Source organism: Scyliorhinus torazame, chromosome 12 (assembly GCF_047496885.1).
Source record: "Scyliorhinus torazame isolate Kashiwa2021f chromosome 12, sScyTor2.1, whole genome shotgun sequence".
In the NCBI taxonomy this organism is placed as follows: Eukaryota; Metazoa; Chordata; class Chondrichthyes; order Carcharhiniformes; family Scyliorhinidae; genus Scyliorhinus; species Scyliorhinus torazame.
This window is the reverse complement of record NC_092718.1, coordinates 185,855,068-185,867,835: the sequence shown is the minus strand read 5'-3', so window position 1 is coordinate 185,867,835 and position 12,768 is coordinate 185,855,068. Positions and strand designations below refer to the sequence as shown.

The 12,768-nt window shown below is 43.3% G+C and overlaps 1 protein-coding gene across 2 annotated transcripts in view; it reads left to right on the top strand.

Annotated features, from left to right (window-relative positions):
• Window positions 1-12,768, top strand: part of usp32 (ubiquitin specific peptidase 32) — a 269,634-nt gene that overhangs the window by 111,015 nt on the left and 145,851 nt on the right. For both annotated transcript variants that reach the window (XM_072469512.1, XM_072469511.1), the window contains exon 4: window positions 9,927-10,045. In XM_072469512.1, coding sequence (XP_072325613.1) covers window positions 9,927-10,045 — 119 coding nt within the window. The remainder of the gene's footprint in view (window positions 1-9,926; window positions 10,046-12,768) is intronic.

Here is a 12,768-nt window from a genome sequence, read left to right as displayed (position 1 = left end):
ATCCGGGACCGGATGGATTCCCAGTTGAATCTTACAGGAAATATGTGGACTTGCTCGCCCCGCTACTGATGAGGACCTTTAATGAGGCAAAGGAAAGGGGACAGCTGCCCCCGACTATGTCTGAGGCAACAATATCGCTACTCCTAAAGAAAGAAAAGGACCCGCTGCAATGCGGGTCCTATAGACCTATTTCCCTCCTAAATGTAAACGCTAAGATTCTGGCCAAGGTAATGGCAATGAGGATAGAGAATTGTGTCCCGAGGGTGGTCCATGAGGCCCAAACTGGGTTCGTGAAGGGGAGACAGCTGAATACGAATATACGGAGGCTGCTAGGGGTAATGATGATGCCCCCACCAGAGGGGGAAGCGGAGATAGTGGTGGCGATGGATGCCGAGAAAGCATTTGATAGAGTGGAGTGGGATTATCTGTGGGAGCTGCTGAGGAGATTTGGTTTTGGAGATGAATATGTTGGATGGGTGCAGATGTTGTATAGTGGCGAGTGTGGTCACGAATGGACGGGGATCTGCATACTTTCGGCTCCATAGAGGGACAAGGCAGGGATGCCCTCTGTCCCCATTATTGTTTGCACTGGCGATTGAGCCCCTGGCAATAGCGTGGAGGGGAGTACTTAGAGGAGGAGAAGAACACCGGGTATCTCTGTATGCGGATGATTTGTTGTTATATGTAGCGGGCCCGGCGGAGGGGATGCCAGAGATAATGCGGACACTTCGGGAGTTTGGAGAATTCTCAGGATAGAAACTGAACATGGGGAAAAGTGAGTTGTTTGTGGTGCATCCAGGGGAGCAGAGCAGAGAAATAGAGGACTTTCCGCTGAGGAAGGTAACAAGGGACTTTCGTTACTTGGGGATCCAGATCGCCAAGAATTGGGGTACATTGCATAGGTTAAATTTAACGTGATTGGTGGAACAAATGGAGGAGGACTTCAAGAGATGGGACATGGTATCCCTGTCACTGGCAGGAAGGGTGCAGGCGGTTAAAATGGTAGTCCTCCCGAGATTCCTCTTTGTGTTTTATTGCCTCCCGGTGGTGATCACGAAGGCTTTTTTCAAAAGGGTCGAAAAGAGTATCATGAGTTTTGTGTGGGACGGGAAGACCCCGAGAGTGAGGAAGGGATTCTTACAGCGTAGTAGGGATAGGGGGGGGCTGGCACTACCGAGCCTAAGTGAGTACTACTGGGCCGCCAATATCTCAATGGTGAGTAAGTGGATGGGAGAAGAGGAGGGAGCGGCGTGGAAGAGATTGGAGAGGGCGCCCTGTAGGGGGACTAGCCTACATGCTATGGTGACGGCCCCATTGCCGTTCTCACCGAAGAAATACACCACAAGCCCGGTGGTGGTGGCGACTTTGAAAATTTGGGGACAGTGGAGACGGCATAGGGGAAAGACGGGACCCTTGGTAGGGTCCCCGATAAGAAATAACCATAGGTTTGCCCCGGGGAGAATGGATGGGGGATTTGGAATATGGCAAAGAGCAGGAGTAACGCAACTGAAAGACCTGTTTGTGGATGGGAAGTTCGCAAGTCTGGGAGCGCTGACTGAGAAATATGGGTTGCCCCAAGGGAATGCATTCCGGTATATGCAACTGAGGGCTTTTGCGAGGCAACAGGTGAGGGAATTCCCGCAGCTCCCGACGCATGAGGTGCAGGACAGAGTGATCTCAAAGACATGGGTGGGGGACGGTAAGGTGTCAGATATATATAGGGAAATGAGGGACGAGGGGGAGATTATGGTAGATGAGCTGAAAGGGAAATGGGAAGAAGAGCTGGGGGAGGAGATTGAGGAGGGGCTGAGGGCGGATGCCCTAAGTAGGGTAAAATCATCGTCCTCGTGTGCCAGGCTAAGCCTGATTCAATTTAAGGTGTTACACAGGGCGCATATGACTGGAGCACGGCTCAGTAAATTTTTTGGGGTAGAGGATAGGTGTGCGAGATGCTCGAGAAGCCCAGCGAATCACACCCACATGTTCTGGTCATGTCCGGCACTACAGGGGTTCTGGGTGGGGGTGACAAAGGTGCTTTCAAAAGTAGTGGGGGTCCAGGTCGAACCAAGCTGGGGGTTGGCTATATTTGGGGTTGCACAAGAGCCGGGAGTACAGGAGGCGAGAGAGGCCGATGTTTTGGCCTTTGCGTCCCTAGTAGCCCGGCGCAGGATACTGTTGATGTGGAAGGAAGCCAAGCCCCCGGGGGTGGAGACCTGGATAAATGGCATGGCAGGGTTTATAAAGCTGGAACGGATTAAGTTCGTCCTAAGGGGATCGGCTCAAGGGTTCACCAGGCGGTGGCAACCGTTCGTCGAATACCTCACAGAAAGATAGAGGGAATGGAAAAGAAGAAGGTAGCAGCAGCAGCCCGGGGGGGGGGGGGGGGGGGGGGGGGAGGAACCAGAAGGAGTCTCAGGGTTGTTAATATATATGTATAATATGTATAGGTCGTTGCTATAAATAATTGTATATTGGACTGTTAAAATCATATTTTTGGAGAGTGTTTATCTGAGACAAGGCAGTTGCCATTTAGTTTTAGTTTCCGTTTTTGTTATATATTATTTATTCTTTGTTTATAAAACAGGTCATTGTTATTTATACTGTTATAGTATTGTGTAAAGGATACACAATGTACTGTGATGGTTGACCAAAAATTTTCAATAAAATATTTATTAAAAAAAAATAAAGATACCTGGCGACTCTAGAGCAAAGGTTATAAAACAGAGCAAATTGAACCAACCAAAAGTTAGCAACAGTCTAGTGTAGTAAAGGTGCTTTCGAGGATATTTCACAGAGCCTTATAATTCGACCCATTTCTAATTCTGGGTCTTTGAGATAAAAGAATTCTTGACGTTAATGAGAAAAGGCTGTATATCATCCTAACTTTTGCAGGCCATAAAAATATCCCCTGCTCCTGGATCAGTAACAAGTATCATTCAATTCAAAATTGGCATAAAATAGTCATGGAGTGTATCTCTGTGGGATTTTTGCCATCTGTTATCCATATTAAGTTTGATGCATTCCGTGAAGTGTGGGACCCCCTACTTCAAATTTATTGGCTCTATCTTGTCTGACCTAATTTCTGCAGGGTTTCCTATGAGTCATATTTTTGGTCTTGACCTCGCTGTACATAAAGATGTGTGGCCTGAGATATTATTCGATCTTATTTATATGGCCGTATCCTCTTTCTCCCCCCATTTCCCGGTTGATCACATATTAAAACTGTAGACACTAGTTCTTAAAGTCTGTTCTGAATTTATCCTGCCTTGCGTGTTCTTACATTGGTAGTAATAATTTTCTGTACTGTACCAGTTGTGCTCTTGTATTTTTTGTGTTTCTTGAACAAAAACTCTAATGGCATATCTCAAAAAATAAATCCAGCAAAAAGTCCCTGAATTATGCACATATTTCTAAATAGTTTGTACAATTACCTCAAGTTATGGATTGGAAGGGTTTTTCCGCAGCTGCGATTAGATGGATGGTATTTAGTAATATAGGAACAGGCTAGGCTGTTTAGTCCCTTGAGACTGTTTTGCAATTAAATCAGATTATCGCTAATTTGTACCTCAACACAATTTCACCATCAGTGCTAGGTATTGCTTGGTATTCTCAGCTTCCAAAAAATATTGATCTTGGTCCAAAAAATGTGAATTGACCCAGCATTCACAGCTTTCAGAGAAGATTTTCCAAATTTCCACTGCCCTTTGTGCGCAAAGGTATTCTTGATTTCACTCCTAATTGATCTAGCTCAATTTTGAAGAATGTGTCACCTTGTTCTGGATTCTCCCACCAAAAGAAATATTTTCTCTTTACCCACCCATCCCATTAAACAACTCCAATTAGATCAACACTCGACCTTCCAAACTCGAGAAAACAATCCATGATAATGCAACATATACTCCTAATTTAACTCCTTAAGCCCTGATATCATTCTGGTGAATCTGTTGTCAGCTCTAGGCCATTGTGTCTTTCCTGTGCTTTGGTACCCAAAATGAACATTACTTCAAATAGAATCTTCCATGGTTCCTAGTTTCTCACTATTCACTTACCCAATTTATTCCCCCCTCCTTCATGAAAGGGATATTAGCTCCCCTGTCTTGTGCCACAATTTGGATTTCTAAGATTAAAAAGCTTTAGCCAGTTGCTTTGTTTTCTTCTCAGAATATTAACAGCCTGTGGTGCTTGTCATCAGGATTCAATGACTCCTCCATCTTGTCTTTTTCATAACCACTTTTCTACAAAGTTCAATAAATTGTTCCATATCTGCCTTTGATCAGCTTACATTCTCACCGGCATCATACTTGTAAAAGAGATACTTATTACATACTTCCGTCATACCTTCATCTTCAAAAGTTGTCATCAGCCTTTCTTAATTCCTGAATGATCCTACCATTTTTATAACTGTTCTATGTTTATATTACTATCAAACCCCTTACTGTTTTCTTTTCAATTATCTACCTTTTTCCATATCCCCTTTTAATCCCTTTCTAATCTTCCTTCTCACCGTCCCACTATACTTTTGATATTGATAGCTTTACTGTCATCGCTTTCTTCTCATTTAAGTTTTTGTCTTTAATAAATCTGTTCGCAGTCCTCTAAGCTTCATACCTTCTCTGTATTTGAGGGAGTATATTTATTTTGTGCTCTTTGCATATTTGAACATTTCTCATTACAGATCATTGCTAATGCTTCAGCTGAGTTATTTTGAGCCAATCCCTTTTATCTTCCTGAACTTCGCTTTGTTTTCAATCCAGCACTTGTATTGGCGATTCTTCTTTCATTTATTTTCTTCCTACATTGAACTTGTGTTCCCTATTTTGTAATGGTATTCCTACTTTCACATTAGTTATTGAATGATCAGGGTGTTGCAGAGAGAATGGGAAAGAGAAAGGAAGTTCTATTTGGTGGCGGTATTGCACTGGAAATGGCAGAAGATGAAGGTTAAATATTGAGGCTGTATTATTGTTCTGTCCTGGGCTGCATCTCTTGAGTTCATAGATTATCATAGAATTTACAGTGCAGAAGGAGGCCATTCGGCCCATCGAGTCTGCACCGGCTCTTGGAAAGAGCACCCTACCCAAAGTCAACACCTCCACCCTATCCCCATAACCCAGTAACCCCACCCAACACTAAGGGCAATTTTGGACACTAAGGGCAATTTATCATGGCCAATCCACCTAACCTGCACATCTTTGGACTGTGGGAGGAAACCGGAGCACCCGGAGGAAACGCACGCGCACACGGGGAGGATGTGCCGACTCTGCACAGACAGTGACCCAAGCCGGAATCGAACCTGGGACCCTGGAGCTGTGAAGCAGTTGTGCTATCCACAATGCTACCGTGCTGCCCTACAATGCTACCATGCTGCCCTTATCTAAACTCTGGTATCTGGTTGCCTGTGTTGAACATCAAGAACTTATCTATCTATTTCTTATTTGATATGGATTCTACCCTATGTCATCTTTGCATTCTAGTGCTGCAGTAGAATCAGCAATATGCTCTTGTTCCCTCCCAATCTCTCCTGAAACTAGTATAACCAAGAATAAAGGTTTCCAGTCCTTTCTAAACTCTCTTTGTGCTAAATATGGAATCCTTATTTAGATGATGTTTCTCACTCTCCACATCTGTCTTGAATGTTTTGTACATTTTCAGACATACTATTCAGTTACAGCATCAGTTTTGTTCGGAGCATGTGCTCTTTTTCCTAAATCCCTTTTTTGATATCCCTTATTCCATCCTCACTTGTATTTTTATCCCTTGCTTCCTTATATCCTGCTTTTCTTTTCCGTCTGATAGTTTCTTTTTTAGCCATGCCTAGTCCAATAGATTTTTTAACCCCTGCTCTCCCTCTAGTCTCAAATCTAGATTTTTCTAATAATTCCTACCCTCTTAATTTAAAACTTCTCCCACTATCCCCTTTAGCCTTCCTGAAAGGAGGACATGGGGACCATTTCAATTCAGATGATGTCATTCCTTCAAGTTATTTTCCAGAAATTTTGCAGTTTCTGCCTAGAATGCGAACCCTCCATTCAACAACTCTGTAATGACCCATTGACTTTTGTGATCCTTTCCTTATCCTGTTTTAAACCTAGCGCAGGAAGCAATTAAGAGATTACCACTCATGAAGTTTTTGTTTTCAATCATGTGCTTAACTCCATCAACTCCCTTAAATGCATTTGTTTGTCATGGTTTCCAATGTGGAGCACAGCCTATTCTGCCTTTCCAGAATGTTTTTCCATTTATTCCACAATGTTCATTCTTTGGCACTAGATGTATTATGCTCAACATACATTAAAGACTAGAGAAAAAGGACGCATATGTATTCCTGACTATCGACTCCTCCACTATTATCATTCTCCTATTCTTATAATCTACTTATTCTCAACCCCTTTGGTAATCCCTTGCTCTGTGGTACCACAATGCTGCTCGGGATCACTCTGCTGTCAGTCACTGACAATTTTTATCACATACTTGCCCAACGACAAGTGCTGGAAAAACTCAGTAGATCTAGCAGCATCAGTGGAGAGAGAAACAGAGTTAATGTTTTGAATCCAATATGATGACTCTTCAGTAATGTGAAGGTTGTCTGGCAGTTGTCACCCACACTACATTCTCCCTGTGTCTTGAACTGTCGAACAGACTCCGTGAACTAGTTATGGAGGTGATGCTCCAGAAACTCCTAATTCTCTCTAATGTTGCAAAGCATGACCAATTGTTCAATTTCTTTGGCACTTAACACAAGTGTGTGTCCTCTAAAGGATATAAGATGGTTCACACATTGTACTTCTGGAGAAAAGAAAATTGAATATAAACAAAGCTATAGTGTGTTCTGAATGGCACCAAAATATATCTATGGTATTCAGATAGCTAGCTTTTATTTAGAAAATAAAATAAATGTAAAAGTGTTATTACATTGTAAATGCTTCATATTTATATTCACAACTACGGCCCCTGCACTGGCATTTATTTGAATTTTTTTTTTAAACGAGAAGATGTTGGTCTAAACCTCTACTAACGCTAAACACATGCAAAAATAAAAATGCTGGAAATACTCAACAGGTCATGTGTGTAGAGAGAAACGCAGTTGATATTTTGAGCAGGTGATCTTTCAAAAGCAATGCAACAAGCATTAAGCAAATGAAAGAGGGGAAAGTGGAAAGAAGAGCAAAAGGAAAAGTGTAATGGGATGGAGGACAGGAGAAGCTAAGTGACAAAATAAATGGTGGGGTAAGACAGAGTAGTAATGGGACAAATAAAGAAATAGGTGTGTCAAGAATGGTATGCCACCAAAAAGCAAAAATGAGAGTAAAATCAAAACCTGCAAAGGAAAAGCAAGCATAAAGGGGGCTGAGGTAGGTGAATCCTTAGTTGAGAGAAACTGTCTGCTGCCAATTCCACCAACTCTATGGCACCACCCTTTCAACATTCTGAAAGGACTAATGTTCCACAACACCCTGGTCCACTTCTGAATGACCTCTAAGTCACCCTGCCCTTCTCACAGGTTCTTTCTATGCAAGTGCAGGTGATGTAGCACTCCCTTTTACCTCCTCTCTCCTCACCGTCCAAGACCACAAACACTACTTATTCCAGGTGAAACAGCAATTTCCATGTACTTTCTTGAAATGTAGTATACTTTAGTGTTCATGAGGCAGTCTGAACTACATTGGGAAGACCAAATGCAGATTAGATAATCACTTTGTAGAACGCCCCCATTCAGTCTGCAAGTGTGACTGCACATTTCTAGTTGCCTGCTATTTTAATTCACCTTGCTCTCATACTCCCTGACCTTTGTCTCCTGCAATGGCCCGATGAGGCTTGACATAAGCTCGAGGTACAACACTTCAGCCTTTGGGACTCACACAAATGAGTTCAACAATTTCAGACCATAACCTCTGCCCTCGTTCTCATTCTTTTTTCTTTGCAAGTTTTGCTCTAATTTTTCACGCCGCAATACAAATCTGTTTTATTTGCTCCATCAGCACTTCATTTGGCCGTGCACCACATATCAAATGTCTCCTTTCTGCCAGCCTGTCACAGACCCGCTCCTTTCACACCCTCACTTTTTCTCTGCCTCAAAAACCTATTGCGTTTCTAACTTTCCCACTTCTCATGAAAGGTCGCCGACCTGAAACAAATTACTCTGGGGGCAATTCTTCGAGCCCCGCGCCGGGCCGGAGAATCGCCACAACCGCGCCACGACACCGGCGCACGATTCTCCGAGGCACTATTTGCGCCACCGTATTTGGCGCGGCGCTGACAGAGTCCTGCCGGCGCTGTTCACCCCTGGTCGCTGCCAGCGGGCACTCTGCACGAACGGTTGGGGGGGGGGGGGGGGGGGGCTCCGATGGGGGCTGGCCGGCGATCGGGGTCCAGCGATTTTCTCCCCCCCCCCCCCCCCCCCCCCCCCCCCCCCCCCGGTACCTTATGGCGCGGCCGGCCCCTGAACATCGACGCCATGTTGAGTCGGGGCCAGTGCACTAAAGAGGTCCCCTGCGCAGGTTGGCGCGGCCCAACTGCGCATGCGCGGGTAGGCGTGGTGCCCATTTGGCTCCGGAAAGTTGGCTGGAGCGTGAACCGCTCCAGCGCCGTGCTGGCCCCCTGGGGACCAGAATCAGTCGTACCTGGGCATGGTTTGTACCGTCGTGAAACGTGACGGTGTGAACACTTGGGCTCCATATTGGAGAATCGCCCCCGCTGTTTCTCTCTCCAGAGATGCTGTCTGATCCACTGGGTGTTTCTAGCATATCTGTTTTTTTTTTTTTGCAGATTTCCAGCATCCCAGAACTTTGCTTTTGTACTTGCAAGAATCAAACTGCTTCTACTCATTCCACAAAAGGGGCAATTTTAAGAGTAGAAAAATCCTGTCCATGGACATCTCGAGGCTGAGCTCCAACTGAGGCGAAACGTTGCTCTTCTGGGCTCTTGCAACTCATTCTTTTCTTCCAGTAGCTATTTATTGAACCAGGATATGTTGCTGTCATTGAACCTATTTGTAAAATTGCAGTTTGCATATTTTCTTGACATGACGGCATTGATCTTTTAAGCACCTGGTTGGCAACCTCACCAACCAATTTCTACATTACAAGTATGACGGCAGGTAGAAAGATAAATTGGCCAAAAGAATGTGATTGTCTAAATATGGATAGGAAGTAAATGAGTAAAGAAATACTAAAGACTTTGTACAAAGCATTGGTTAGACCACAAACTTTGCAATTTTGGGAATTCCATTAAAGAAAGGAAATTAAAGCTATTTGAAGTGCTCAAAGATGCCAAGATTTGAAAACTACAGTTTATTTTAAGAACAAGTTTAAATTGTTGGACTGATATCCACTGGAGCAATTAAAGTTAAGAGGAGACAGTAAAAAAACACTTAAGGTTTGAAGACTATTGATCTAATGAATAGTGGAAGCCTATTCTACTGACTTGGGAGATGGATCGGGGGTTAATAATTTTAAATGATCACCACGAGTAGGACCCAGGTTCGGTCCCAGCCCCGGGTCACTGTACATTTGGAATTTGGACTTTCTCCCCGTGTCTGTGTGGGTCTCACCCCCACAGCCCAAAGGTAGGAATTAATAGCAGAGGTAGGCAATTGCCCTGTCTGTTCAGAGTTAATGACATGCCCACGGTTATTTAAATAAAATGATAAAGTTATGAAAGATTCTGTTGGTGTCCTTGACAAACATTTAGAGGACATTTAACTCAGTTTATTTCCTCAAACGGACCCCCTAGATTTTATAGTATCTATGACATTTCTGCAGACTGGCCTTCTCATTTTCCTGACTCTGGGTGATGCAAGGTTGTTCTTAATTTGAGGGAGAAATGAAAATGGGGACATAATTTACAGAAATGCGGTCCCTATTTTCATCAAAATATAGTACAATGTTTTACAAATGCATTTTAACTTGTATTTAATCCTGTTGCAGACATTTTTAACCTCTTTGCTAATGAATCTGGGAGCTATGTCGTGCGCGAGGAGATGGAAACCATGTTGCGGGCCTGTGATGGTGAAGTTCAACTGGGAGTTAAGAAGTGCTTTGTCGAGGTAGGAGTTACATATCTTACATGCCTATTAATCAAACTATGTAATGCAAAAGAACAATGTCGCAGATGCAGGAAATTTGAAACAAATAGAAAATCTGAAATTCTCAAATCTGTGGGAAGAACTGGCAAGTTTCAGCTATGACATTTTATCTGAAAATATTACATGTGAACATCGAAGTAGGAACAGAGCAAGGGAAGGAAAGAACATTCAAAAATGAGAAATAAAGAATGTGCTGTAAAATGATTAGGTAGAGAACAGGAGATGAGTTAACTGATAGAAGTTGAAGTGTAAGACAAAAGAGGACAAAGGAGACACGTTGAGAGCCAGAAAATGTGAGAGTAGTCTAATCAAATCAGGTGGTAGGTCGTGCAGGAAGAATTATGGAAAAGGCCAACAGTGGACCAGGAGTTTGCTTTCCTTTGCTATCTTTGCCTCTGTGCCCACTTTTTATTAGCCAGCAGAATTCTACTGCACATCAGATTGCATCTAGGTTGCATGAACTGACCTCCTACCCTTTCCTGATCTTTGTCTGAGAGCATGATGGTTCTATCAGTTTCTCCATTTGCCTCTTATTAGCAATCCTCCCCACCCCATGAACAAGCAGCAATCCATTCTCTCAGATGCAGCACTGGCATTATCAACTCACTGACCAGGAAGACACCGTCTGTGTATGACAGCATGCGGCTGATCTTGTTGAGGCTGAACGGCAACTCGTTATGAACACACTACTAAACACCAAGGTATAATTTCTCCAGTCGTTAACATCCCTAGTCTCTTCTAGAGATTTTTTTCTGCCTGCAGTTTCAAAATTGAGTTCCACTTAACCTGTGCAACCTGCATCTGACTGATCCGCAACCAGTGCTGTCCCTACAGACCAATCATTTCTGCTTCCTCAAGCCCCACAAAACTCATTTTCTCCTATCTCAGCTCAATTTTTCCCATTGACTAGTCCCTATCCAAAACACCTACAACTCCTCTAATGTTCTCGGGCGCTTCAAATTTTGGGTTTATGGCTCCATTCTTCTCCAATATGCTTGCCATCACAATTGTTCAGGTCCAGGATTTAGAGAACCCCAAAGTGTCTCATGGGGTTCACCTGACCTTTAACTTTGAATTGATTGTGGTTATGGGGTGCACATGGGCCTGCCTTTCAGGTGTTATTCAACAGAGTGTTACAGTACTTTAAATTAAAACAGTGTTTATTCATGAAACCAGTTAACACTTTATAAACCCACAGTAAACACCTTAACAACTATCAACACTAATAAATCCCCATAGAAGACAGCACTCAATAGATAACCCTTGATAAATTCCCAAACAACATCCAGAAGACAAAAGACCCTTTTAACACAGAGATCAGGTTTAAATTCTCTAATGAGAGCAGTTATCCCTTTGAAATCACCCAAATGAACACTCTTTAGCTTGTAGAGAAATCCATGCACATCTGCTGGCTTTCACTGCAGCTCTTCTCTGAAAACAAAACTAAAACTCACTCTAGCAGACTGCTCAAAAACGAAAGTAAAGCAGACAGACAGCCCAGCTCAACCCACACTCTGACATCACTGATAGACACCCATTTCTTAAAGACCCATTTCTTAAAGGTACTCTCACATGACACAATATATGATGAATCAGCCACACGTGGCAAATTGATATGGTTCATTTGTAGAGCCACACAATACAATGTGTTAAAATTGCAGCAGTGAGTATGAATATGGATGTCACTCATTAGACCACTACTTGTCAGCAGTCCCTATTTGAGCAAGGAAGAATCAAATAAGTTTCTGTTAGAAAGCAGTCACAGGTCAGTCAGACCGTAACCTGCTTATCAAAACATACGTTTTTGGGTATCTAGTATTCCGCAAATCGAAGGGTCTTTTGCTTGGTGAAACAAGAAAAATAGTGTGTTGTTTGTTACCTTCTCTGTTCCTGTTCTCTTTGTGTGTGCCTCCACACGTATATTTAGGTTTGTAGGACAACTCTTGAGATGCTGTGAAGCAGGGCTGGTCTTCAGAAGAACACAGTGCGATTGTTTTCAATTTGCGGGAAAATCTAATGACACATTGAATGTTCACTGAACAACGTGGTTTTGTTTAGCTGGTAGTTGGCGATTTTCACAAAACAGTTGAAGCATGTGAGAAACAGACATAATTGCATGGCTACCAGTGAGGATTGAAATGTGCAATTTTAGCAAGCTGGGACGGTGCAGCGATATCCTTCATCTCAGTGGTCTGTTAAAGCAGCAACTGAGAAGGTTACAGAAGGTTAGCCATGAGCCACAGACCTAATAAATATCCAGGTGCTTCATTTGGAATGGCAGGCGCTAGGCAATGGCAAGGCAAGAACCAGAGTGCAGAAGCTAATATAATAATCTTTATTAGTGTCACAAGTAGGCGTACGTTAACACTGCAATGGGCGGCACGGTGTCACAGTGATTAGCACTGCTGCCTATGACGTGGAGGACCCAGGTTCGATCCCGGCACTGGGTCAGTGTGTGGAGTTTGCACGTTCTCCCAGTGTCTGCGTGGGCCTCACCCCACAACCCAAAGATGTGCATGTTAGGTGGATTGGCCATGCTAAATTGCCCGTTAAATGGAAAAAAAATAATTGGGTATTCTAAATTTATAAGAAAAAGCATTCACACTGCAATGAAGTTACTGTGAAAATCCCCTAGTCGCCACACTCCGCCTTTTCGGGTATTCTGAGGGAGAATTCAGAATGTC